General features: G+C 31.9%; 1 protein-coding gene across 1 annotated transcript; it reads left to right on the top strand.

Moving 5' to 3' along the window:
- The first annotated feature begins 968 nt into the window (after positions 1-968).
- On the top strand, positions 969-26,148 carry LOC123260325 (fibrillin-2-like). Its single transcript, XM_044721349.1, has 26 exons — positions 969-1,037; positions 2,343-2,584; positions 9,718-9,800; positions 9,932-10,081; positions 10,304-10,450; positions 10,551-10,838; positions 10,951-11,199; positions 11,437-11,592; positions 11,665-11,943; positions 12,024-12,146; positions 12,995-13,243; positions 13,304-13,423; positions 13,509-13,724; positions 14,046-14,426; positions 14,552-14,857; positions 15,603-16,404; positions 16,462-16,628; positions 18,338-18,666; positions 18,731-19,157; positions 20,068-22,806; positions 23,580-23,819; positions 23,979-24,151; positions 24,544-24,738; positions 24,822-25,079; positions 25,579-25,800; positions 25,877-26,148. Exons 2-26 carry the CDS (start codon positions 2,418-2,420, stop codon positions 26,099-26,101), a joined length of 8,691 nt encoding a protein of 2,896 aa, XP_044577284.1. The 5' UTR covers positions 969-1,037; positions 2,343-2,417; the 3' UTR covers positions 26,102-26,148.
- The last annotated feature ends 1,799 nt before the right edge of the window (positions 26,149-27,947 follow it).

Raw genomic sequence — 27,947 nt, 5'->3', positions numbered from 1 at the left:
AAAATTGTGATAATCAATTTTTTTTTAATTGTTCATTTTTTATGTATTTAAAAAAAAATATATCAATAAAATCAAATAGAAATTTCGTTCAAAAAATTGACCCCACTTGTAAATATTTACCAAAATCAATCTAGACATCAAACAAACGCAATAAAAAACTCAAATTGCCTAAAATATTATCAATAAAAATCAACAAAATAAATATCTCGTAAAATTTACTGCTAAGTGTATTAATAAAAATGACAAAACATTCCAAAATTGACAATTTATTTCTCAGGAATTATAATAAAAAAATTGACTAACTAATTCCGTCCTGTATCTTTGCACACATCGTTATCTCTCAGGAGCTTTTTATTCGCGAAATCAATTAGGCGGCGATTACTCTTATCAGTACCAAATTTTAACGACTACAAATCGGCTAATTAATTATTTACCGGTATGAAGTAAATATATGTGTGTGTTTAATTCTAAATAAATACGTAATAATAAATGAGAAGAGAAACAAGCGTTGACAGGAGTAGGACCCGCGATCTGTACGTGGGGGAAGCGACTCTGGAGGCTGGAAGAACAGAGACGGTACTATATTACGAGGCCTGGAGTTGGATGAGGAGGGAACGCCGTCAATCCATGCCGGAGCAAGAGTGAAGAGTGAGAGAAGAAAAGGAACGAGAGAACTCCGGCAGCTGTAATACTCTTCTTCAGCTTTAAACTTTGCTCAGCCCCGGCAGTCTCACGTCGAATCCCGCCAGCGCATCTTTTCTTCATCCTCCTCTCAGCTTAAATAATTTTTTTTTTTAATTGTCATGCCGCTAATCCTCTGCTGACATCAAAATTTTCATTTTTGTAAATTTATTTTTGTTACTTTTTTAATATTCATTTTTTTGGAAATTTTTTTGAAAAAGTGACAGTGTTGTGTTTGTGAAATTTCATTTTTGTTAGTGCAGTGTTTTTTTTCTTTTTTTGAGTAAAAATTTATAACCTTTGCAAGTTTTTATTTTTGGGAATTCAAATTGAAAAAATTGAAAAATTTATTTCAGGTAAACTTTTTTTTTTGTTAATTTTATTCATGTATATTGTAACTTATGTGTCAAAAGTTAATTTTTAAATTATTCTGCAATGTGACGTATCACTATTAATTTTACTTGTACTTTATCCAATAAAATGAATAATAAAATTAATAAAAAAAAATTTTAGGCTCAAAATGAGAGTGCTTAAAAATTTTTAAGTACATCTCAATTTATATGACAGTATAATATTTTTTGTAGAATTTTTTTAAATCTATAAAAATCAATACTTGAAATTTTATGTTATAAAAATTTATGAAATTGTTCCAATAATTTTTCAATTTAGATTTTTATTCAGAGCACTTTTTATTTCTCCAAAAGCTTTAATTTTTTAATTGCTATTTTTTCCGTAAAATTAATCAGAAAATTTCTTAATCCAAATTACTAAAAAAAATTTGTTATTTTAAGAAATTTTCTTTTTGATTTAAGTTAAAATTTTTTGAACCAAGCTAATATTTCGATAATTTTAATTTCAATTCAAATATACCTCAATTGAGTCAATATTAATTATTCTGCAATTTGATCATTGTAAAAAAAATTGATTTTGTTTTTACCAAAAAAAAAATCATTAAAAATTGTTTTTTTAATTAAATACAATTTTTTACTTTGAACCAAATTTTCCCCGTGAAAAATTTTCTCCTTAAAACCTAATAAACTGTTTCGAATCGGAAAATTTTACGATCTAATAAATAACAAGCAAAGAAAAGTAAAAGAAAAATAGAGAATAAAGTTCCTTGATCTTAAGATAAAATCTCACCCGAGAATGTTATCGTTTATTAGTTCGCGCTCATTCAAATTAGACCGCTTCTTTTGTTATCTTAACATACACACACACACACACACACACACACACACACACACACACACACACACACACACACACACACACACACACACACACACACACACACACACACACACACACACACACACACATACACACACACACACACGATAAAATCAAGTTATTTAAGTTTTTGTACTTGATTTTTATTTCAATGAATAGAAATAATGTACCGGATTTATTTGTTGTACGATAACGTTTGTTATTTATACACACGTGATAATTGATAAAATATTAATTTATGATATTATATTTACACATATATACAACATAACTATATAAAATATCTACATGTGTAAAGCTGGATAAATATTAAAAAGTACTTCCGGAAACGCCAACGCCGGACACTTGTTATCTCCACACGACTTGCACATTACATATTACACTCATATGCTTTGTTAATCAAATAAGAACCAAGAGCTTTGTAATTTCAGGCGTTCCCGATGCTGACGAGCTGGAGGATCCGGGATCGAGAGTCGGTTTCTCGGTGAGGACTGCTCAGCTCCAGGATGGACCCCAGGAAGATGCTCGCGTTTTGCATCGCCGCTGCTATTGGGGTTCTCGCGGTTCAAACTGGCCAGGAGACTATCAGGGACCGATATTTAGCTCACTACAGTACGCCTTCCGCGGGTTCGCAGGATTTCGATAATCACTCCCACACTAATCCACCAGCTGGGTAATTTTTTACTTTTTACACGTTTTTATTAGCTTCTTATGAATCTATGTGTGCTACAAAATCTTTGAACTCGATTGTCGGGCATCAAAACCTCGGATTAAATTAAAACTTTGCACACTTATCAAGGACCGATGACAATACAGTTATTTTATAAGTTTGTCCCGATCCTGGTCAGGATCTTCAGGATTTCCGGGGTTTTATATCCGAAGCGGTATTGTCTTGCACCGAGCACTAACGCGTGTACTAACACATGCTGAGCTTAATCCTTGAGACAAGCTTATGACTGGTAGGACCAACTAGGAACCTTTCTTACGTTTTACAATTTTTTAAAATTATTCTTTTAAAAAGTAAAACACACGCTTTTACGGTCAATCGAAATAAAAGGTATTAAATAAATAACTGTTTTAAAAAATTAAAAAGACGGTTTAATAAAAAAGCTAAATAAAAAGAAGAAAATAATTTTTAATGAGTTTAAAATAAGAGTGATTAAAAAAAAAATTTATTTTATTGTAAAAAAGCCGGGGATGCTGGATGTCAATTGTTGGAAATATTTTATTGACAGATATTGAGTCATTATTAAAAAATCTTAAAAAGCACCCCACGCTTTTTTACAATAAAATTTATTTTAAACTCATTGAAAATTATTTTATACTTTTTACTTTGGTTTTTTTTTATTAAAGCTAAAATTTTTTAAACATTTATTGAAAAAAATAAATAAATAAATAGCTAGTTAGATTTAAGGGGTTATACGCAGTTGCAAAGCTAAAAAAAACAACATTTTTTTATGAATTTTTTCTAGACACAGTTTTTAATTATCAATTACAAGTGATGGTTATTTAAATAGAGCCTACTTTCAAGAATACAATAGCGCGTCAATCATGTAAAAATATAAATGTGCACCGCTCCTGTAGAAGATGTTCTGAACGACCTCTAAAAAAAAGGCGCTTGGCGGTGATCTCCATTTCGGTGGTTTGGATTATCTGAAATCAAAAAATATGGTGAATTCTTTTATAGGATAGATTAATGCAGGTATTGGACGAAGGAATAAGATTCAAAAAAATGATTACTATTTTTTTTTTAACAATTTGGAAAATTGTTTTTCAACAAAAACGAAAAATTTTTTACAAATAGACACCATTTTGTCAAAAATCAAAATTTTTCTTATTCCTTCGTCCAATACCTGCATTAATCTATCCTGTAAAAGAATTCACCATATTTTTTGATTTCAAATAATCCAAACCACCGAAATGGAGATCACCGCCAAGCGCCTTTTTTTTAGAGGTCGTTCAGAACATCTTCTACAGGAGCGGTGCACATTTATATTTTTACATGATTGACGCGCTATTGTATTCTTGAAGGTAGGCTCTATTTAAATAACCATCACTTGTAATTGATAATTAAAAACTGTGTCTAGAAAAAATTCATAAAAAAATGTTGTTTTTTTAGCTTTGCAACTGCGTATAACCCCTTAAATTGAGGGTGAGAAAAATAAAAGTGAAATTTTTAGTACATAGTAAATTCCAGTGAGTGTGGATGGACATTCAGTATTATGCAAAATTAATTAAAAGAAAGTGATGATAAAGTAATTGTAAAAGCCAGGAAGTTATCGTGACAATGGACAATATCAATAGTGAAATAATGGTATCAAGATCGACGAATCGCTAATGTTTATTATCCGTTCCAATAATTCAGACATTTGGGCGCACCTATTTATCGGTACTTCCTCTTATACTTTATTATGATACTAAAATAATAGTAATAGTGATAATAATGATAATAATTCTTTGGATTTAAAAAGAAATTAAATACAATTTTAAACTAAAATCTTTTGATGAAAAAATTTCAAAAACTTTACAAAGAAATTATTTAGAATAAAGATTCTTTAAAAATAGATTTTTTTTAATTAAAAAAAATAATTATGACTGCAATAAATTTTTTGACTTTAATTACTCCAACTAAGTGTCATAATTCCTTCTTTCATTTCCTCCAAAAAAAATATAAAACTTAAAAAAATAAAAAAACAAAATTTTGTCTATGATTTAAAAATAAAACTAATAGAATAAAAAGCGGTAGTTAATACTCAACTGCAATAGCATAAAGCCTTTCGGCATCGGTCCCCTAATTTTTAAAGCGATTCTAAAAAAGCATAAAACTACCACGTGGGTAACGGTTTCCCTCTTTTAGTTAAACTAGACAAACAAATATTAAATTCCGGCATTTCCTCTTTTCCTCCTCTATTTCATTACCAATATACTGTATACTTAATGAAATAAATAATCTCTTTTTTGTCCCGGTACGAACTACACTTAACAACTTTTATGATGGCGCCAATATGACAAGGTTATAAACCTGATGTCTTGTAGCAGCTACTTAATACAACAACTTTATATTACATAAAATAATATTTATCATATTCAGAAAAGTAACTCCTGTTAATCCGGTAGTTAGTGGATAGCCAAGTTGACTTGGCTGGTAGTCATCAATATATGCGTACATTCTGTACTGTAATTAGCATTATTTGCTCATGAATAAGTAGCCACTTATAATAATCGGACGCAGCTACTTTTTCCCAATACAAGTTGTAAATAAAACTGCTGTATATTTAAATGCTTACGGAAAATTCTGGGCTTTAAGTCAATACTAAAATTTTTTTAATAAAATTAATAATAATAACTAGCAACCTTGCAGTCACTATGTGACTGACGTGACTTGTGAACTATATAAATAAATAAAATTTTGCTTTATTAAATAATGAATTTTGTTAAACTGCACTGTACTTTTTTAACTATTGACGTTTTTAAAGATATAAGCTCATTCCGATGTTACATTCATCAAGAGCTTTCATTTGAGTACCCACATGCATTTTTGATATATTTTTCATATATACATATATATAATGCATATAAATATATGAAAAATTGATGTGGGTACTTAAATGAAAGGTATTGATGAGTGTAACATCGGGATGGACTTATATCTTTAAAAATGTCAATAGTTCACGAGATACAAGGTCATTTCTTAATTATGTATCTAGAGATAGAGTATTTTTGAATGCAGCCTAAATACTTATCATAATAAATTGACTATCGGTGAGAATGATATGATACCTTGAAGACACAAATTCAAATCAAGACCTTTGCAATGACACTAAATTTCATTAAAAATAACCGATTTTATCATACGATTATCCTGGGCACAAAATTTTTTTTATTCTCTTAATAATGTAGATAATAAAAATAATAAAATTTTCCAATTATTATTATTAATATTATTCTATTTTTTGTTGAGACAAATAATAATAATAATATAACAATTAGAAAAATAACTATATTGAGTTGTATAGACATATGTGCTAGTCTTGTCTTTCCATCGGTGCGCATATATATGAAATGAACATTAATAACACATGTATGTAACCGGGTGGCCAGATTGTACTCTCGCGCCCAATTAACTCTCACATTCTCATGAGGCTCTCCTTTTTTTCTTCTTACGTTTTATATGTATATATATGTAGAAATATATATGCATGTGTATATAAGACACATCACTTCTTTAATGTAAACTCACATCACCCAGATAAGAATCTACGCACGCATAATATAACCCGTGCTATACTGGATTTGGTGGCTAAAAATATACGCGGAAAAGAAATTATAAATTCCGAAGGAATTACTTCACAGTTGTCTTTTTTTGTCACACCTTCGTTGGGATTTAATTGTATCATTTTTTTTTATTTTTTTTTTTAAGGCTTGTAATTGAAATGTTTTTTTTAGTGCGACGGGGATTAACGCGCTAAATCTTTCATTTCTTGTCTGGTTGAAAAGCTCGTGATTAATTTTAGGCAGAAAAAATATAAGTTAAGCTTTTGATGTTTAGTTACAATTATTTTTTTATTTTGAATTGGAATGATTTATTTTTTGATGAAAAATTTAGAGATCTGAAGAGTTAATTTATAATAAAAATTTTTATTAATGATTTATAAAATAAAAAGAATGAATTATTGGACCGGAAAATTCTATACAAGCTAAAAGATAAATTACAATAAAAATGTAAACGTAAAATAAAATTCAACAAAAAAATAACGAGGGTATTAAGTGTTTAAGCTGCAATTTGTATCACTCTGAAAATAGTTCTTATCTTCACTAGCAAAATTGTTATCGCAATAAATTGTATGTTAATGACAACGATACCAGCTACTAGATTACTTTTATGATGATCGCACATGATCTACAACGGCTAATAACAGTCTACACTTTAAATATTAATAATTTTGTTAAGTGACCGATTAGCGTTCTACTTGCTGATCTGACCAGCGACACTTTACATCCTTTGCGCAATCGTGATTTAGCCAATTCACCGTGACCTTAACAGTAATTCGCAAAGTGGACTACCTAATATCTATTCCTGAAATGTTAATTTCTTATCTTCTCTCTTCTATCTGAAGTATCACTTACAATCGAAGAATAGTAAACACAAATAATCCGAGATTAATTAAATTTAAATACGGAAGTATCCTAAATAAACTTCCTTCCGGCTGCAAATGATGCCTTTATTTCATCTCAGCTTTTTATCGCGAAAAGTTTTTTAATAATCCTTTATTAATATCGTTACGCAAGGTTTTAATTCAACCCAATTTACCGTATCGCGAACAATAATTAGCGTTGATAATCGTCTAATTGAGTTTCATTCTTATTGTTGGTAAATTAAAATGTTACTCTAACTTTAATTATTAATAACTTGCGTACATCCTTTACTTGACACATTTTTTTTCCTTACGATTTATTATTATTACTGTTTTTTTTTTTTTTTTTTTAAGTTCTGATTGAGATAGCTGACGATAAAATCAAACCCTATCATGATCCTTTGATACAGAAATTACAATATTCATTTTTAATCTCTGTAATGTCTTTATTAAATTGATGATTTTAATCCGAGGGTGAAAATGATACAGCGAATTTAATAAATACCTGTCATTATATTTTATATTTTACATTATATCGGCCAACACATTAGGCAATTATCAAATTATACATCTCATCTTATATTCTGCGCATCAATATATTTTATATGAATAGAAAATGACTAAGGTCTTTTTAAATTTTGATATAACTGATGATAAGAAATTACTGTGAGTGAAAAATGTTTATTGGATTGAAAGGAAAAATTAAATTTTGTATATTTTAATCCTGAAATTTTTATAAAGTTAAATGAAATTTTACAACAAAATTTTGGTAATTATTTACAAGTGGGATCCACCCGATTTTTGGCCATATCTAGGTGAAAAATTAACATTTTTTTATTGATTTTGCTTGTTTTTACGGCGCATTTATGATAAAAAATGACGTGAAAGAAAAAAATAGAGATTTTAATAGCTTTTTTGCCTTCAAAAGTTGGAAAAAATTTTGGCTCTCATGTTTTTGGATAAAATTTTTATTTTATCTATTTTTGATGTTTTTGTTATATTTTTTTTTTTTTTTTTTTGAAAAATACATAAAAAACGAACAATTTAAAAAAAAAAAAAGTTGAATATCACAATTTTCTAATAAATTTATAAATTTTTTTGAAAATTTGTTAAAATTGTGATAATTAATTTTTCTTTTTTTTTTTAATTGTTTATTTTTTTTATGTATTTAAAAAATAAATATGTCAATAAAATCAAATAGAAATTTCGTTCAGAAAAATGAAAATTAAAATGGTTGAACCCACTTGTAAACAATTACCGAAATTTTTTTTTATAAGTTTTTAAAATTTTATGACTAAAATCTCATAAAATTCTTATAAAATAAAAAAAAAATTTATAACAATATTTCCTTGGTAATAAAATAAACATCATAATTACACAAATTAATTAACCCAATAAAATAAAACTAACTAGATCTCAAACAAATAAAACTAGTATAGTAGATAATAAAGTGTCATAATAAAATACATAAATATCAATAAATTAATTGAATTATCTTTATCCCGCGCCTAGCTGATAGCCCAGTGATACTTGAACTTACAAACTATTCAAACGCGAATCCATTATTAAATTTAATGTAAACAGAAATTCAAAGTAAACTGAATAATAAATTAAATAAGAAAAAAATACTATTTACTTAGGTACAGTACCTCAGCGGCAGAAAACGATAAGAGAAGCAGTGGCCTACTGAGTATCTAAAAATAAAACAGTTAAGTACCTTAGGCCTTTGTACAACAGCCTGCGGGTAATAACTAATAACTAATAAGCAGGAGCTGTTAATAATTGTAAGGGTATACACTTGTTCCGTTCTTATTCTGTAAAACTATACTACTTAATTGCTTGCTGGGTTGATTGCGCAATAATGCCACAATCGCGCCATAAATTCGATAATCTCAAGAATAGTTAATGTGAGTTACACTTTCTGTCATCGTAAACTTGTAATATTTAATTATGAATTATTGCACACGCAGTTAATATTTATTATCAGAATAATAATAATTTCCAATTCTCAATCCTTCAATTTGACGTTATTTTTTATTAAAAATTTTAATCAGACGTTTCCGCAGTAATTTTAATTTAAAAACTTTGAGATTAAAATTTTGAAGGAAAAATAACGTCAAATTTCAGGATTAGGAAGGCTTTAATGATAATAATAATAAAATATTGACATATATATTTTTTATAAAGCCTCGATAAAATCTAAAAAGACCGTAAAAATGTCTGATGGTGATTGTTTTTTGGTCTGGAAGCTATCAGCGGGGCGGTTGGTGATATCAGCTCTCCTGATGAGTATGAGTTGATGAGCATTATTGTGAGTATACATATTAGATATATGCGAGTGGTCATCACATATCAGTTTAACCGAGATGCGCTCTTCTCGTATATATAGACGGCAATAAACCGCGGCGCCACTTTATGTAAGTGGAAGTACTTAAAACGCGGTCTAGCAGCTGACGTTAATTATAAAGAACCAAGTGAATGCCCGCCTTGTCTTAGGTGACGTGCATCAAGCCCTTTTTATTCTCATCCCTCTGAACTCTATCTGGATTTCTATTTTTTTTTATTTTCATTTAGATTTTTATTAACATTATTTATTCGTTATTTTACTAGTACTTGATCTAATTGTCGAGTGACCATTCCTGGCAATTCATTTTTTTATTTTTTTTTTCAGACCTAATATATGTAGATCGAGATATCGGACTTATTGCTGTCCTGGTTGGTCTAGGAAGCCAGATACTGGTCTTTGCATCATTCGTAAGTTTATAAAATTATTTTTTTTAATTAAAAAAAAAAAAGCTTTAATGAAATTGTTAAATTATGAATTTTTTGAAAAATTTATTAATTAAATTTTTTAAGTTTTAATATTTAAATAAATTTATTAATAGCAATATGTGCGCGCCGTTGCGGTAATGGAAGATGTATTCGACCAAACGTTTGTCTCTGTGACGGAGGGTCAGTATCAGCATCTTGCAACAGCATAACCAGCAGCATCCCATCAGTTTCATCTCAAGGCTTCTCTTCCTCCCCGAGCCGAGGTAACAAATAACAAATAGCCGTCAAACAATCAATAAAACCTGTCAATTTTGACAGGTTCAATAAATTCAATAAATTAAATAACCCGTCTTGTCGATTCACTGTATTGATTAAATGAAGATGACCAGCTAATAAGCTGACAGTTATATCAACTCTTATTTATATTCAAAATTGCCAGCAAAATAATTCCTCGAAAAAATTAAATTATAAATACTTAAACACAGGACATGAACCGAGAGAGCGACAAGAAGATCACAGGGGTCTGCAGACGCGGAACGGTGGAACCTGCAGAGCGCGATGCATCAATGGAAATTGCGTTGACGGGAGGTGTCAGTGCAGAGCTGGGTTTGAAGGAGAATTTTGTAATGAACGTAAGTATATTTTAATAATAATAATTATAATAATTTAATTGAAACTCTTCGAAATAATTTTCTTAAATTATATTTATATTAATTTTAATTTACCCCGAAGCAATTTGCCGAGAGCCATGTTTGAACCAAGGAAGATGCATCGGGCCCGATCGCTGCGCGTGTATCTATGGGTACACCGGAAGACGCTGCGAAACAGACTACCGAACAGGCCCCTGCTACACCAAAGTCAAAAATGGGCAGTGTCTTGTCCATCTTCAGGGGGTAGTTTGCACGCGACAAATGTGCTGCGCTACTGTCGGCAAAGGATGGGGCCATCCTTGCGAGAGGTGTCCTGCGAGACTTGACTGCGAAGTCGGGCATCTCAAAAATAATCAAGGACAATGCTTAGGTGATTAAACTTCAAAGTTTGTTTAAAATCTTGTTATTTATATGTATAACTAAAAAAAAAAAAAATTTCTGTGATAATTATTATTTTTATTAATAATTTTTGGATTTTTAAGATATTAATGAGTGCGAAGCAATTCCTGGGCTTTGCGCGGGTGGAAAGTGTGTGAATACTCCAGGATCATTCACTTGCGAGTGTCCAGAAGGCCAGGCAAGAGATTTGGAGACCAATGAGTGTACGGATAAAAACGAATGCGAGGAAGAAGGGATTTGCAGCGATGGAAAATGCATTAATACTGAACGCGGGTATTATTGCGTTTGTAATCCTGGATTTATTCAGAGTCAGGATAGACGATTTTGTATAGGTACTCTAAATTTTTTTAAAAATTGAAATTGGTAGAAATTTTATAATTTTAAGAGTTTTTCCAGATAAATAAATTATTTTTACAAAAATTTTTTATGTAAAAATTTTAAGCGCATTTTTTTTAGAAATATTTTTTTACTTATAATTTATTTGTTAAAAAAACCAAAAAAATGTTCAGTGTAACATTTTTTGCTAAATTTTTTAATTAAAAATATTAAAATAATTAATAAAATTACAGATGGACGTCAAGGTCTTTGTTACACGGCAGTAAATCGAAATGGACAGTGTAAAAACCGCTTGGAAATCCGGCTGAGTAAAAAAGATTGCTGTTGTGGTAAAAATATGGGTCGTGGTTGGGGTGACGAGTGTTACAAATGTCCTCTTGTCGGAACAAGTACGTAAAAAAAATTTTTTTTTACTTTTACACCTCTTATAAATTATTAATTAATTAATTAATTACTTGCAGATGAACATCACAAGCTCTGCTCAGAAGCTCCAAGCATCGCGATAAATGAATGCGTCCTCCGACCGGATATCTGCGGGGGAGGAAAATGTATCGACACCCCCGATGGCTACGAATGCGAGTGTCTTCCAGGATATGTAAAATTAAATGGCAGATGCGAGGACGTAGACGAGTGCCAGCAAGACTATTGTCAGGGCGGAACGTGTCAGAATTTGCCTGGAAGTTTTCTTTGTCACTGTCCTACGGGATTTGTTGTTTCTGGAGAAGGAAGATATTGCAGCGGTTTGTGTTTAGATTTTTATTTTTAAATTGTTAAAAAACATTTTTAATAATTAAAATTTTTAATTATAATTATTTTACAGACCACGATGAATGTCAAGATACAGGAATGTGTACGAATGGTCACTGCACAAATATGAACGGTTCATTCAAATGTAAATGTAACGACGGCTACGTTCTTTCGTCGTCCAAGAACACGTGTATCGGTAAATACCGTTTTAATTTTATTCATACGCTGTCTTGAGCTTAAATCTATTTATTTATCAGACTATCATCGTGTATGTGTATCAATATATATATACGGGATAAATATTAAAGTTTGTAAGGATAAAATATTAGCTCGAGGGATTCCCTCGATATTCTTCGCGCTATATTATATCCAGTATAATTTACAAGTCAGCAGTTTATCACTCGGTAATAGTATTTGAGGATAACGACCGGCTACAAGCAATGCGGAAGCCTTCCAGCTACATGTCCTATCTAATTTTTTAATTTCATTTATTCATTGTTTTAATGTTGATATTAATATTAATATTATATTAGTAAATTTATTTAAATTAAAAAGGATGTATGAAAAAAACTTTTTTTGCTCCAGTCTTAATAATTTCCTGAAAATATGAAAAAATAAAACTATTTGAAACGAAAAATTCTTATAGTATGTAAAAAAAATTATTGATTTTATTTTCTGATTTAAAAATAAAAAATTTTGAACTTTTGGTTATAAAAATTGAAAATAAAAAAAAGTAGTCTTGGGACAAAAAAAAACTGTATTTATAAAAACCTAATTGAATTCTATAATTTTTTTAGCCAGAAGTTAAAAACTTTTAATTTTTAAAGCAAAAAGTTAGAAAATATAAATAAAAATTTTTTTTGTGCGCTTTTTTGACTAAGAATTTTTTTTCTTGCCAAAAAATTTTTTTTTTCATTTTTTTAGAGATTTATACTTTATATAAATTTTCAAATTTATTATAAGAAAAAAAAAATTTTTTTTTATTCGCCTTTATAGCATTAGTAAGGTAATATATTGTAATTTAATAATTTCAAAATTTTTTAGACATCAACGAGTGTTCAGAAAATCCAAGAATTTGTTTAAATGGAAGATGCGAAAACACGCCTGGTTCCTATCACTGCGTCTGTCAATCGGGATTCACACCATCAAGGGACAACACTTTTTGCGTTGACATGGACGAGTGTTCGACCACCGGGATGTGCGACAACGGAAAGTGTGTTAATATGGAGGGATCTTTCAAGTGCGTTTGTGATTCTGGGTTTAGATTGGGACCCGACCAAAGTCACTGCATAGGTAAGATATTATTACACATTGTTTATAGTAATTTTTCAATAATAATCTATTTATTTTCAGATATTGACGAGTGTCTGAGCTCGCCGTGTCAAAACGGCCGATGCAAAAACACGCCTGGAAGTTTCAGGTGCGAATGTAACCCTGGTTTCAACCTGGGACCGGATGGTAGATCATGTTTAGGTGAATAATTTATTGTAAATTATAATTATGATTTTAATTAACTTTTCTGTTTATTGAAAATTGATTGCAATAATTTAATCGGCAGATACCCGGCGAGATTTATGTTACTCGCAGTACAAAGATGGCCAGTGTTTGAATCCGACGTCTACGGCTGTGACTAAATCTAGTTGTTGCTGCTGTACTGTCATTTTAGGACAACCTCTAGGATGGGGAAGTAACTGCCAGCCTTGTCCGATGCCTAGGACTCCAGAGTTTGAGTCTTTGTGTCCTCATGGTGCCGGAATGACTTACAATGGAGATGGTAATACAAGAAGAATATAATTTAAAATTTAAATAGGATAAAATAAAAATTAGTAGATTTAATATTCAAATTTACGAATTTTCTGATTAAAATATTGGGATTAAAAACTCAATATTTAATTTTTGATTGAAATATTGGAATTGAAAATTAAAAAAAATTTTTTTTTATAAAAATATTGAAATTAAAAATTAAAAAATAATTGTTTTTTTGATAAGTTTGAACTTTCATTGATACAATAATGAAAAATCAATTTTTTTTCCTTCTTAATCTTAATTAAAAAATTAAAAATTAATTAAAATATTTTTTTTTTTTTAATTTTAGACATAAACGAATGCGCTCAAAACCCAAACATATGTCTCAATGGTGGATGTGAGAATCTCATGGGCACTTACCGTTGCATTTGCGACAACGGCTACCAATTAGACGCGACCGGGAAGCTATGCAGTGACATAAACGAATGCGAATTAGAAAGCTCGCTGTGCTCAGGCGGTCAGTGCAGAAACACCCCAGGAAGTTTCCAGTGTGTATGCCCAACTGGTACCCGGTTCAACACACAAAATCAGATGTGTGAAGATGTCGACGAGTGCGAAGAACTTGGTGCTGATGTTTGTATCAATGGAATCTGCATAAATACTAAAGGCTCTTATCAGTGCGAATGTACTAATGGGTATATTCTTGATAATACGGGTCATATTTGTATGGGTAAGTACAATTTTTCATCAAAAAGCAATTATACTGAAGTTAGCTGTCTTAAATTAATAATTTATTTATTTATTAAAATAATAATAAAAATAACTAAATAAATAACAATGCTTTTAATCTAACAGACAATCGAAGAGGCTCTTGTTGGACAAAAATGGTCGACGGAAGATGTGAAAATAATTTCCCCAGACTAGCACTGAAATCCGAGTGCTGTTGCTCGGTCGGAGTCGCTTGGGGAAGTCCTTGCGAGGCTTGTGACTATTCCTTGTGTGACTGTTCTAAAGGATACGCGAAAGTTGACGGAAAAGCTTGCGCTGACATCAACGAATGCGAGTTGAACAGTGGAATTTGTAAAGGAGGTGGCACCTGCGTCAATACTGATGGATCTTATCGCTGCGAATGTCCTCCAGGACTTACTCTGGACCCTACTCGTAAGTTTACAGCCTGTAGAAATTTTTACGCTTCTTTAATTGTAAATTAGAAATTTTTTCATGGCTAAAAATCAAGATCCTTTAATGACTTTTGTTAAATTGCACTGTACTTTCTTAACTATTGACGTTTTTAAAGATATAAGCTCATCCCAATGTTACTCTTATCAAGAGCTTTCATTTGAGTACCCACATGCATTTTTGATATATTTTTCGTATATACATATATATAATATATATAAATATATAAATATATAAAATATATGAAAAATTGATGTGGGTACTCATATGAAAGGTCTCGATGAGTGTAACATCGGGGTGAGCTTATATCTTTAAAAATGTCATTAGTTGACAAGATAGCAATGTCAGTTCTTAGTTATTGATATTTTTAAAGATACAATCTCATCCCGATGTTGCACTCATCAAGAGCTTTCATTTGAATACCCACATGCATTTTTGATATATTTTTCGTATATACATATATATAATATATATAAATATATAAATATATAAAATATATGAAAAATTGATGTGGGTACTCAAATGAAAGGTCTCGATGAGCGTAATATCGGGGTGAGCTTATATCTTCAAAAAGGTCAATAGTTCACAAGATACAAGGTCATTCTTTAATTACGTAGCTAGAGCTAGAACATTTTCGAATGCAGCCTAAATACGTATAGATTAATATAGATTACTAAAAAATAAAAATAGTTTAAACTTTTTATTTACCAATTCTTTTAATCCTTAGACTCAGCTTGCATCGACACTAGACAAGAAACCTGTTACATGGACTACCGCCACGGCCAATGCACGTCTCCAATAGAGGGTCAATTTTCAAAGAGTATCTGCTGCTGCTCTGTGGGTCGAGCGTGGGGCAACGACAAGTGCGAGCTGTGTCCCAAACAAGGCACTCAGCAGCACGCAGAATTGTGTCCGAAAGGAGAGGGCTTCACCGACAGACAGGACATCAACGAATGCGTAGAGTTCCCTGGGATGTGTTTGAACGGAAGGTGCAAGAACTCCATCGGGTCTTACAGTTGTCGCTGTAACCAGGGCTACGCTCTGGACGAAAACGGGCTCAAGTGCAACGACATCGACGAGTGCGAGATCATGCGCGGAGTCTGCGGGAATGGAACCTGCGTCAACACTCCAGGAACTTTTCAGTGCGACTGCAACGAGGGATTTCTTAGCAGCGAGATCATGAAGATCTGCATGGACATCAACGAGTGTGAAGAAACTCCCGGGCTGTGCCGTGGTGGGACTTGCAGGAATATTGAAGGAGGCTTCAAGTGCATCTGTCCTCCAGGTCACGAGTTGAGTCCAGACAAGCAGTCCTGCAAAGATATTGATGAGTGTTCCAGGACCAGCGGAATCTGTTCGAACGGCGTCTGCGAAAATATGATGGGAACTTACCAGTGCATCTGCGACGACGGGTTCAGGCAAACCGGGATGAAGTCCCACTGCGAAGATATCAGTGAGTGCGCTGTCGGCAATGGCGGCTGCGAAGATATTTGTGTCAATACTCCTGGTAGCTTCTCTTGTGCTTGCAGGTAATTTTAGATTGAAATAAAATTTTTGTTGGAGAAATTAATTGAATTTTTTTTTAGCGCTGGATTTGGACTCAATCTTGATGGAAGAACTTGCGCGGATATTGATGAGTGCAAAGACAATCCTAGGATATGTAATGGAGGTCAATGTTCTAATTTACGCGGGTCTTATTCTTGCCATTGTACTGGAGGGCTTTTGCCTGGAAAAGATGGAACTTCTTGTATAGGTATTTTATTTTATTTAAGTATGAAAAATGTTTGTAAGGAAATTAATGAAGCTTTGAAGCTTAAAAAAATTGAAATATTTTTTTTTTTGACAAAAATACGTGAAAAAAAAATGCAATTTCTTTTTTTTCTTTTGTAGCCGCTATTTTTTTATTTTTAAGTGTAAATTAAAAATTCTCGTTCAATTGGCTGCTAAAAATATATTAACCCTAAAAATTTTTAATTATTTTATTTTCTACTGGCAATCTTGCAGTCACTATGTGACTGCCGTGACTTGTGAATTATAAATAAATAAAATTTTGCTTTATTAAATAATGAATTTTGTTAAATTGCACTGTACTTTCTTAACTATTGACATTTTTAAAGATATAAACTCATCTCGATGTTACACTTATCAAGAGCTTTCATTTGAGTACTCACATGCATTTTTGATATATTTTTCATATAACCATATATATGGGTGATTCTCTGTAAAGATGTTTTTTGCTGTCCCAGGCATTTTTTTATTAGAAAAATTGTTATTTTGTTACTAAAAAAATTTATTACGAAAGTAAAAAAACATTTCTATTTGGAGCATTGAAAACTAAAATGGAATCAATTTTGGTTTTTTTGTTATAAATTCGTAAACCACCGAAATGTCAGTCCCCTGGGCTGTCCTAGTCCCAAAATTGAAACTTTAAGATTAAATTTTAAGTTATTCGTCAATAATATATAATTTGATCCATAATGTTTATAAACTTAGTTAGGTAACTAACAATCTTCTTCAATAAAAAGTACCGAAAGTTAATTTGTTTCATTAAATTCATTAAACCAAAGTTTGTCCCAGGCATTTTAAGGTCAGTCCCCTGCCAGAAGTACAAAGCCAAAAAAAAAAAATCTAGCGTGTTATTTTACCTTTTGTAAGGTTTATAAGGATCTAACTAGCCTTGAGTTAATAACCATAGAGCTGTTAGCGCTTTATCGCCATTTTATTTAGTGTCAAAGCACCGTTTTTTCTGGAAATATGTGTCTGGGCCACTTCAAAACTCAGTCCCCTGGCAGCTATTTTTGTTTATAATTTATTTATAAAATTGGATCCATAAGTCTTAATATTACTCTAATTAATGTAAACATTCATTGAGAACTTAAAAAGTTGAATGCATTGAAATAGTTTGCTTGATTTTTCTCAATTTGATAAAAAAAATCAGTCCCCTGGCAGTCAGTCCCCTGTCATGTTATATGGCAAAAGATACACAAATATCGAAAAAGCAAAAATTAATTCGGCTGTTTATTTATTATAATTAAGCTGATAGTTTTGTAGCCCTTGTTAATTTTTTTTCTAATAAAATCAAAAATAATTTGGTCGGACAATTTTGTACAGATTTAAGACGTCCTTACAGAGAATCACCCATGTAATATATATTTTAAAGATATAAGCTCATCACGATGTTACACTAATCAAGAGCTTTCATTCAAGTACCTACATGTATTTTTGATATATTTTTCATATATACATATATAATATATATAAATATATAAAATATATGAAAAATTGATGTGGGTACTCGAATGAAAGGTCTCGATGAGAGTAACATCGGGATGAGCTTATATCTTTAAAAATGTCAATAGTTCACGAGATGCAAAGTAATTTCTTAATTATGTTTCTAGAGATAGAGCATTTTTGAATGCAGCCTTAAAATTATTAATATAATAATTAATTAATTTATTGCAGATGTTGATGAATGTGTTACCCAACCGCGAGTTTGTGGTTTTGGAGAGTGCAGAAATACTATCGGTTCATTCGATTGCCGGTGTGAGGATGGTTATTCAGTAAAACCAGACGCTGGACCCGATTGTACGGATGACGATGAGTGTTTACTGAACGCTTATTCCTGCAGCGAGTTTGCTAATTGTCGCAACACTCCTGGATCTTATGAGTGTACTTGCCACGATGGGTTCACTGGAAATGGAATCGAGTGCAGAGACATCAATGAGTGTCTTGTTAATAACGGCGGGTGTGATGCTAATGCTCAGTGTATAAACACCGAAGGTTCTTTCAAGGTAATTATAATTAATTGTAAGTAATTAAAATGATAATTATTGAAATTGATAAATTAAATTTTAGTGTATTTGTGACGCTGGATTTCGCGGAGATGGCTACTCGTGTCGGGACATCGACGAGTGCACCAACGACCCCTCGCTGTGTGAAAATGGACACTGTCTGAACTACCCCGGGTCCTTCAGGTGCGAATGTGAGATGGGATTCATGCACCCGGAAGAAAATAATGAACAAGCTTGTATTGATATAAATGAGTGTGAGATGTTTCACAATTTGTGTGTTTTTGGCAAGTGTGAAAATATATTTGGGATGTTCCGGTGCGAGTGTGACGAGGGCTACAAGTTGGACGGCTCTGGAGGAAATTGCACGGATATTGATGAGTGTGAAAGCCCTCAAGCTTGTCAGTATGGTAAATGTGTTAACACTCAGGGTAAATATCGCTGCGAATGTCCGCCGAATCATGAACTTGTTGAAGCTGGCAATGCTTGTGTTGGTAAGTATTTTTTTATAGTACTGAAATTTTTAGACATCTTACAATTTTTTTTTTTTTTTCAATAAAAAATTATTTTAAAAATAGAAAAAAAACTTTCCAAAACTGATGAAATTTTTTAAAAAATATTTTCTTAGTGTCCATTTATTTATATAACAAAACTAAAAATTTTTAAATGTATATTTTTTTTAATAATAATTTTATTCAAGCAATAATTAAATGGTAATTATTTACAAGTGGGATCCACCCTATTTTGGCTATATGTAGGTGAAAAATTAACAAAAATTAATAAAAAATATTGTGATAGAAAAAAATAAAGATTTCGATAGCTTTTTTGCCTTCAAAAGTTGAAAAAAATGTTGACTCATGTTTTTGGATAAAATTTCTATTTTATCTTTTTTTGATGTTTTTGATATATTTTTTTTTTTTTAAGTACATACAAAAACAAACAATTAAAAAAAAAAAAGTTGAATATAACAATTTTCTAAAAAATTTATAAATTTTTTTTAAAATTTGTAAAATTTGTTAAAATTTGTAAAATTTGTTAAAATTGTGGTAACCAACTTTTTTTTTTTTAATTGTTCATTTTTTTTTGTATGTAAAAAAAAAATATTTCAAAATTATTCATTTTTTTATGTACTTTTCAAAAAAAAATTTTATTTAAAAAAATGAAAATTAAAATGGTGGACCCCACTTGTAAATAATTACCAATCATTTTATTAAAACAGTAATTAAATTTTTTTAAATCATTTTATTCCAACAATTATCAAAGTTTTCTTAATTTTTTTCTTTAAAAAATTATTAAATTATTTTATGACATCATTTATTAAATTTTATAAATAATTTTATTCTTTTAAAAAATTTTTCTAAAACAATTAAATTAAAATACTAACACCAAACTAAAAAATTCCAGACAGACGAGAATCATTCTGCTACACCGGTACAGAAAACCTGGGCGGGCGTCCTCAGTGTATCTTCGACATGTCATCATCAGTAACAAAAGCGACATGTTGCTGCAGCATCGGAAGCGCGTGGGGAACTCGTTGCGAGCAGTGCCCTGAAATCGGTAGCAAAGAATTCGAAGAACTCTGCCCAGGAGGACTAGGCTACCGCCCGAACAGCATCACGGTAGTTCTAGAAGACATAAACGAGTGCGAGGAGCACGAGAACATCTGCCAGAACGGGCACTGCACCAACACCTTTGGGAGTTTCATGTGTTCCTGCAACGAAGGGTACATCCTAGACCCGACCAAGACCAGCTGCACAGACATCGACGAGTGCGCTCTGCACCCGCAGATCTGCGGAGTCGGCTACTGCATAAACGACCAAGGAAAGTACCACTGCGAGTGTCCAGAGGGCTACATGTCAATGCCGGGGGGAAAAGAGTGCGTGGACATGCGAAAAGAGCTCTGCTACATGAACTACGAAGACAGACAGTGTTTCAACCCGATGGTCCATCCCCAGACCAAGATGCTCTGCTGCTGCTCAATGGGCGCCGCCTGGGGCTCTCCCTGCGAAAAGTGTCCAGGCGAGCGAACCCGCGAGCACGAGATCCTCTGCGGAATGGTCCCCGGGCAGATAATGAACCCGATCACAAATCACACCGAAGAAATCGACGAGTGCGCGCTGATGCCCACTATGTGCACTCATGGGCGCTGTTTAAACACCCCCGGGAGCTTCGAGTGCCAGTGCGACATCGGGTACATCTACGACGAGGACTCTCACCAGTGCATCGACGAGAACGAGTGCCAGCAAACTCCAAATCCTTGCGCAGGAAACGCGCAGTGCGTGAATTTACAGGGCAGCTTTGAGTGTCGCTGCCCAGCGGGGTACAAATTAGGAATTTCACAGCGGAGCTGCATCGACATCGACGAGTGCTACGAGCGCCCTGGAATCTGCTCCAACGGAGTCTGCAATAATCTCCAAGGTTCCTTCCAGTGCGTGTGCCACCTGGGCTACGCTCTGACCCGGGACCGGGATTTCTGCGTAGACATCGACGAGTGCCAAAGAAACCCCAATATCTGCAACAACGGGACCTGCATCAACACTTTAGGCTCCTACAAATGTCAGTGCTACGACGGGTACAAGCTTTCTCCAAACAACGACTGCGCAGACATTGACGAGTGCAGAGTAATGCCGTTCCTGTGCAGGAACGGCCGCTGCAAGAACTTAGTCGGTTCTTTTATCTGCGAGTGCGCTGATGGATACACTTTAGCGCAAGATGGCCAGCACTGTCGCGATATTGATGAGTGCCAAGAAATCCCCGGGCTGTGTCCTTCTCCCGGAAAGTGCCAGAATTTAATGGGCTCGTATATCTGCAGCTGCCCGCCAGGATACGAACTGGACATTTCGAAGAAGAGGTGTGTTGATGTTGACGAGTGTGTTGATACGAAGAACATCTGCGAGAACGGCAAGTGCATTAACACTGACGGTGGAGTGATCTGCGAGTGCCCGGAAGGATTTAAGTTAAGCGACAAGTGGAACTCGATGACCTGCGTTGATGTTCGGGAGGAACAGTGCTACGATCGTTTCCGCAGAGGACAATGCTTGGCGCCAAGGATTGGAGAGATGACTAGAAAACATTGCTGCTGCACGATGGGCAAAGCTTGGGGGAGAAACTGCGAGACTTGTCCGAGGGAACACTCGGAGGAATTCAAGCGGCTTTGTCCTGAAGGCTCGGGGAGAGACGACACGGGGGTGGATTTAAATGAGTGTCTTTTTATGCCTGACGCTTGCTCAGGTGGAGATTGTATTAACACTGACGGATCTTTTAGATGCGAGTGTCCTCCAGGGTACACTTTAGATGATACCGGGAGACGATGCGTGGATTTAAACGAGTGCTTGCACAACCAGAACATCTGCGGGAATGGAAGCTGCGCAAATGTTGAAGGAGGGTTCGAGTGTTCCTGCGCGAACGGATTCACGCCTGGGGTGAACCAAGTTTGTGAAGACATTAATGAATGCTTGGAACTCGGGAACCAATGCGCGTTCCGCTGCCACAACGCTCCGGGATCTTTCAGGTGCATTTGTCCGTACGGGTACATCCTTGCTGCTGATGGAAGACACTGCATTGATGTTGACGAGTGCTCGACGCCGGCGAATAATTGCAAGTTCCAGTGCAAGAACTTGATCGGGTCTTTCATGTGCATTTGCCCGCCAGGGTATCAGCAGATTGGAATGACTGATGAGTGTAAGGATGTTGATGAATGCGCGGTCAATTCAGGGCTCTGCAGGAATGGTCAGTGTATTAATCTGGAGGGAAGTTATCAGTGCAGGTGCTATGAGGGCTTTGAAATGAGTGGAGATGGAAAGTCTTGTGTTGATAGGAGGGTTGGCTACTGCTTCTTGAGGACTGTTAGTGGAAGGTGCTCTGCTAGGACTTCGGAGTTGAAGACGGTGACCAAGGCTGATTGTTGCTGCACTATGGGAGCCGCCTGGGGACCTCATTGTGAATTGTGTCCCTCGAGGGACTCGGATAATTATAATGAACTTTGTTTGGATAAAGGGTTCTCTGTTGATGGACAGGATATTGATGAGTGCACGGCTATTCCTGATTTGTGTCGGAATGGAATGTGCATTAATACTCTGGGGTCCTTTAGGTGTGTTTGTAATAAGGGGTACAAGGCTGATAAAGCTGGAACTCATTGTTTAGGTTTGTTTTCATTGTTTGGGAAATAATTGAAATTATTTAAGGAGTCTCGAGACCATTTATCTGTCTACGGGAATTTGACAAAATTTGGGGTAATTATTTACAAGGGTCAACCCCATTTTGGGCCATATCTAAAAAAATGTCGTTAAAGAAAAAAATAAAGATTTCGATAGCTTTTTTGCCTTCAAAAGTTGAAAAAAATGTTGACTCATGTTTATGGATAAAATTTCTATTTTATCTTTTTTCGATGTTTTTGATATATTTTTTTTTTTGAAAAGTACAAAAAAAAAAAACAATTTAAAAAAAAAAAGTTGAATATCACAATTTTCTAAAAAAATTTTTTTTTTAATTGTTCATTTTTTTATGTATTTTTCAAAAAAAATCATATCAATAAAATCAAATAGAAATTTCGTTCAAAAAAATGAAAATTAAAACGGTTGACCCCACTTGTAAATATTTACCGAGAAGAGAAATTAATTATGAATCACATTGTATAGTAATTGATTTAAAAAAAATTTTTTTATTAACATTTTTTTTTCCAAAAATTAATGATGTATATAAACTGGTAAAATATGGAAGCGGCGCATTATTTAGAGAAAAAATTTTTTTTGGAGAAAAAATGCACATTTAAAATTAAATAAATAAATAATCATACAGAGAAAGTTATTAATTGACCGATACACAAAATTTAAAATTTTTGGTAATACTATGCATTTGGTCTTGAAACTCTTTAAGTTATCAGTCAAGACTTGGACTAAAATTTTTATTTATTTCAGATGTTAATGAATGCGAACTGACTCCCAGTCCTTGTAAATTTAATTGTCAAAACACGGAAGGTAGTTTCAGTTGCTCGTGTCCAGTTGGGTTTATTTTGAATCCTGACGGCGTTGGCTGTCGCGATCTTGATGAATGCGCTACTGGAAATCATCTTTGTCAGCAAAAGTGTATCAATACTGAAGGAAGCTATACTTGCGCGTGTAGAGATGGATATACTCAACATGGTGATGCTTGTCATGGTAATTTTTTTTTTTTAATTTAATTATAAGGTCTATTGTTTATAAATAATAATATTAATTATTAATTATTAATATTAATGTTAATTATTAATAATTAATATTAATGATTAACATTAATAATTAACATAAATAATAAATGTTTATAAATAATTTTTGAAGATATTAATGAGTGTGATGAAGCTGGAACGTGTCCAAAACCAGGAACCTGTATCAATACTCTAGGAAGTTTCAAGTGTATTTGCCCTCGTGGCTTCAAATTAGACCGCACTGGACGTTTCTGTACGGACAATAATGAATGTGCCGATGACAGTAATTGTGAACATGGCTGTCAAGTAATTTATTTTTTTAAATAAATCTTTTTTACTATTTTTATTAGAGAAGAAATGTGGTACTAAAGTTAGCAGATATTTGAGAGTTTTAAGAATTTTATTCGAAAATTATTAATGCAATTTTAATGAAATATTTCTTCAGTACTAATTTAGGGCCAGTTTTTCAATCCGGGATTTTTATTTAACCAGAGTTTATAACGATAGCAACATATTTAATAAACATTAGAATAGTACTGTTGCTATGGTTATAAACTCGGGTAAAATGAAAACCCCGGGTTGAAAAACTGAGACTTATTTTTTAAATAAAATTAAAAAATTATTAGATGTCTGCTGATTTTATTATCATGGAGAAATAATAAATTTTTAATAAAAATTAATAATATTATTAATTTCAGAATTTAATGGGAGCATTTAGATGCAATTGTCCAGAAGGATTTATCCAACATTTATATTACAACCAATGTATCGACGAAAACGAGTGCAATAATTCACCTTGTGGAGATAGTGTTTGTATAAATACTATAGGAAGTTATAAATGTGGATGTCCAGACCATTATCAGTTTGATAATGATTTACAGATTTGTGTTCAAGTACCTATTATATCATTTTTATAATTATTTTTTTAATTTATGATATTATATCATATTATTTTTAAACAAAAATAATGTAACAGGTCAGTCCAGGATGTTTTGGAAGCCCTTGTGCTTTCGGATGCACATCCAGCGGGTCCAGTAATTTCTTATGCGGTTGCCCATCAGGTTATCAGCGTATTGGACAGGGTCACTGTCTTTCTACGATAAATCCAATAGCTACTGGTAATTATGGAGAAGAAATAGGAAATGTACCAACATTTGTTATTGGTCCAGATCCTTATCATATACCTCCAGCTGGTGATAAAATTATTTCTTCTGAAGGTTGCTTCTCTTGTAAGGTAATTAATTAATTTTTTTTAAATTAAATATTCATTACTAGCAACTTTGCAGTCACTATGTGACTGCCGTGACTTGTGAATTATAAATAAATAAAATTTTGCTTTATTAAATAATGAATTTTGTTAAATTGCACTGTACTTTTTTAACTATTGACATTTTTTAAGATATAAGCTCATCCCGATGTTACACTCATCAAGAGCTTTCATTTGAGTACCCACATGCATTTTGATATATTTTTCATATATACATATATATAATATATATAAATATATGAAAAATTGATGTGGGTACTCAAATGAAAGGTCTTGATGAGTGTAACATCGGGATGAGCTTATATCTTTAAAAATGTCAATAGTTCACAAGATACAAGGTCATTTTTTAATTAATTTGTATTAATTAAATATTTATAATAATTTTTATCAAATAAATATTTACATCATTTTTTTAATTAAATATTTGTATTAATTTTTATTAATTATAATAATAAATATTTTTTAGCTCAATGGAAGAGAAAGACAAAGAAGAGGAACAAAATTACAAGCTAATCAAACAATTAATGCTAATTATTCAAAACTTAGACACACTAGAGGATTAAATAGGAGAACACCTTTAATGAGACGCTCAGCAAGACACCATCATGGAGAAATATATACCATGAAGATGACATTACGTCAGACAAAACATAAAATGAGGATCATTAAATTACAGCCAGCAATTAAAGTGTGTATTTTTTTTTTTTTTATAAATTAGTACTGAAATTTTTTAGCTAATTTATTAAATTATTTCTTCTTCTTAGAATGAAAAAATGGAATATTCGATAGTAAAAGGCAACAAAAACAACCAATTCGAATTGGTCAAGGACCGCGGTGGCATTTGGGGCCTCCATTTCAAGAGTCGTCTCAAAAGGTCGGGTGAGTTCCGCGTGGTAATTCACGGGGTGCCGGCCAACGGAATCACTGCTGCTAACGAAGTATGGGAAAAGCCTCTGACATTTAGAGTACACATTGTCGTCACGGATTGAGTAAAAAAAAAAAAAAAAAAAAAAACAAAATAAATTATAATTATTAAGATAATAATAAACAAAATTATTAATTCGACACTGCCATTCGTAACTGTCGTTAAAAAATAATTTTTCAATGTAAAAAATATGTCGAAAAATGTGTTCAATGTTATATTGTAGGAGTTGGGTGATATGCAATTAATTCTTGTATGTATTTTTATACCAAACTTCTTTTTAAATAATTATATATAAATATATATTAAAATAATTTTTAAAAAATAGAATAGATATTATATTAAATGCTAAATAACCGCACGCCGATTTTATAATTACCGATAATTTTTATAGTGTACAAAAAAAATTTATGTACTGCGCATGTTTTTATGTAGAATATTATTTTTAATTATACTTAGAAAAATTATAAATATAAATAATTTTATTTATGCCAATTAATTGTTTTTATTTATTTTATTACCAGGTTCCAAAAATTTCAATTAAATTGAACAAAAAAATTTTTTTGTAATTAATTTTTAGATATAATTTTTGACCTTGTGATAATAGCAGTAAAAAGATAAAAATTTATTTTATCTATTATTGTTGTTAATTTTTTATAAGGGTTAATTTTAATAATTAATTTTTAAATAATCAAATTTAAAATTATTAAAAAATTTTCAATTTAAAAAAATAAAGAATAGTTTTATTAGTAATTGCTTTAATTGATTTGTTGGAATAAGTGAAATTTCTTGTGTCAAAAAAAAATTTTTTTTTCGCCCAAGTAAATAATTATTTTTATTTATTTATCTGGTAAAGAATTCTATCGAGGTGTAAAGACACCTGTTTATAGAACCAGTACAAAAATACCAATTTTACAATATATATAATTTTTACAAAATTTTTGTCGATAATACAATGCAAAGAGATAATAAGTACAAAAGTAATAAATTTATATATAAAGAAATACAAAATTATAGATAATTATCATAAAAAGAAATATCCAATCAAATACTCGCATTTTCCATTATATTTTTCAAGCATGTTAACCATTAAGGTTTCTTATCCAGTAACTTAACTTTTTTTTTAACAATTTTTTACTACAGACTATAGTTTTCATATCAGCAGGGAGTTTGTTATAATATTTAATTGCTACATAATAAGCATTCTGAGTACTAATAGTTTTGTTTATTTTTGGTAGAACTAACAACTTAGATCTTGTATTTGTACATTTTTCATAGAATAGGCTTTTACATTCTTGATAGTAGTAAGTTAATGCATTTATTATAAATGAGTTTCTAATTGTCAAGGGGATATTGTTGTAATTATTTTTACATAGCTTTTTAATTCTTTTATGTTGAAGAGATGTGACAGGTTTAATTGAATTGTTATAGGCTCCTCCCCATGCAACAATGCCATAGTTTATTATGCTTTCAAACAGTCCATGATAAATAGTTTTTAAAATAGAAGAATTAAGTAACTGGCTAAGCTTGTAAAAAAGGAAAGTGAAATAGTTAAGCTTCTTAGATAATTCATAGGCATGTTTATCCCACTTCAAGTGTTTATCAAAATATATCCCTAAATATTTACAATTATCAACTCTTGTCAGAGGCTTACCATTTATTTGTAAATCAAACTTATTTGGGATTATGAAGAAAAATATTTTCTTGGCTCAAGTGAACCTTTCTTTCTGTGTGTAGTTAGCATTACAAATTAGCTAATTTAGTTGATTACGAGATCTTCGAACTATAAAGAAAACAAAAACACACACAGTTGTTGAAAAATGAAGAATGAGTCATACACTGCCAGTGTTGAATTTTCGCTTATAGAGGTACAGGTATTAGAATAATTCAATAGTAAATGCGTGTATAGAATT

Source organism: Cotesia glomerata, linkage group LG3, assembly GCF_020080835.1.
Source record: "Cotesia glomerata isolate CgM1 linkage group LG3, MPM_Cglom_v2.3, whole genome shotgun sequence".
Lineage (NCBI taxonomy): Eukaryota > Metazoa > Arthropoda > Insecta > Hymenoptera > Braconidae > Cotesia > Cotesia glomerata.
The sequence above is the reverse complement of the archived record's forward strand: the minus strand, read 5'-3'. Positions and strand labels throughout refer to the sequence as shown.

Coding starts and splice junctions, on each gene's coding strand:
- LOC123260325 (XM_044721349.1), top strand. CDS start 2,418: ATGGACCCCAGGAAGATGCTCGCGTTTTGCATCGCCGCTGCTATTGGG. Junction 18,667..18,730: donor ACACCGAAGGTTCTTTCAAG/GTAATTATAATT, acceptor ATTAAATTTTAG/TGTATTTGTGACGCTGGATT. Junction 24,739..24,821: donor ATTTACAGATTTGTGTTCAA/GTACCTATTATA, acceptor ATAATGTAACAG/GTCAGTCCAGGATGTTTTGG.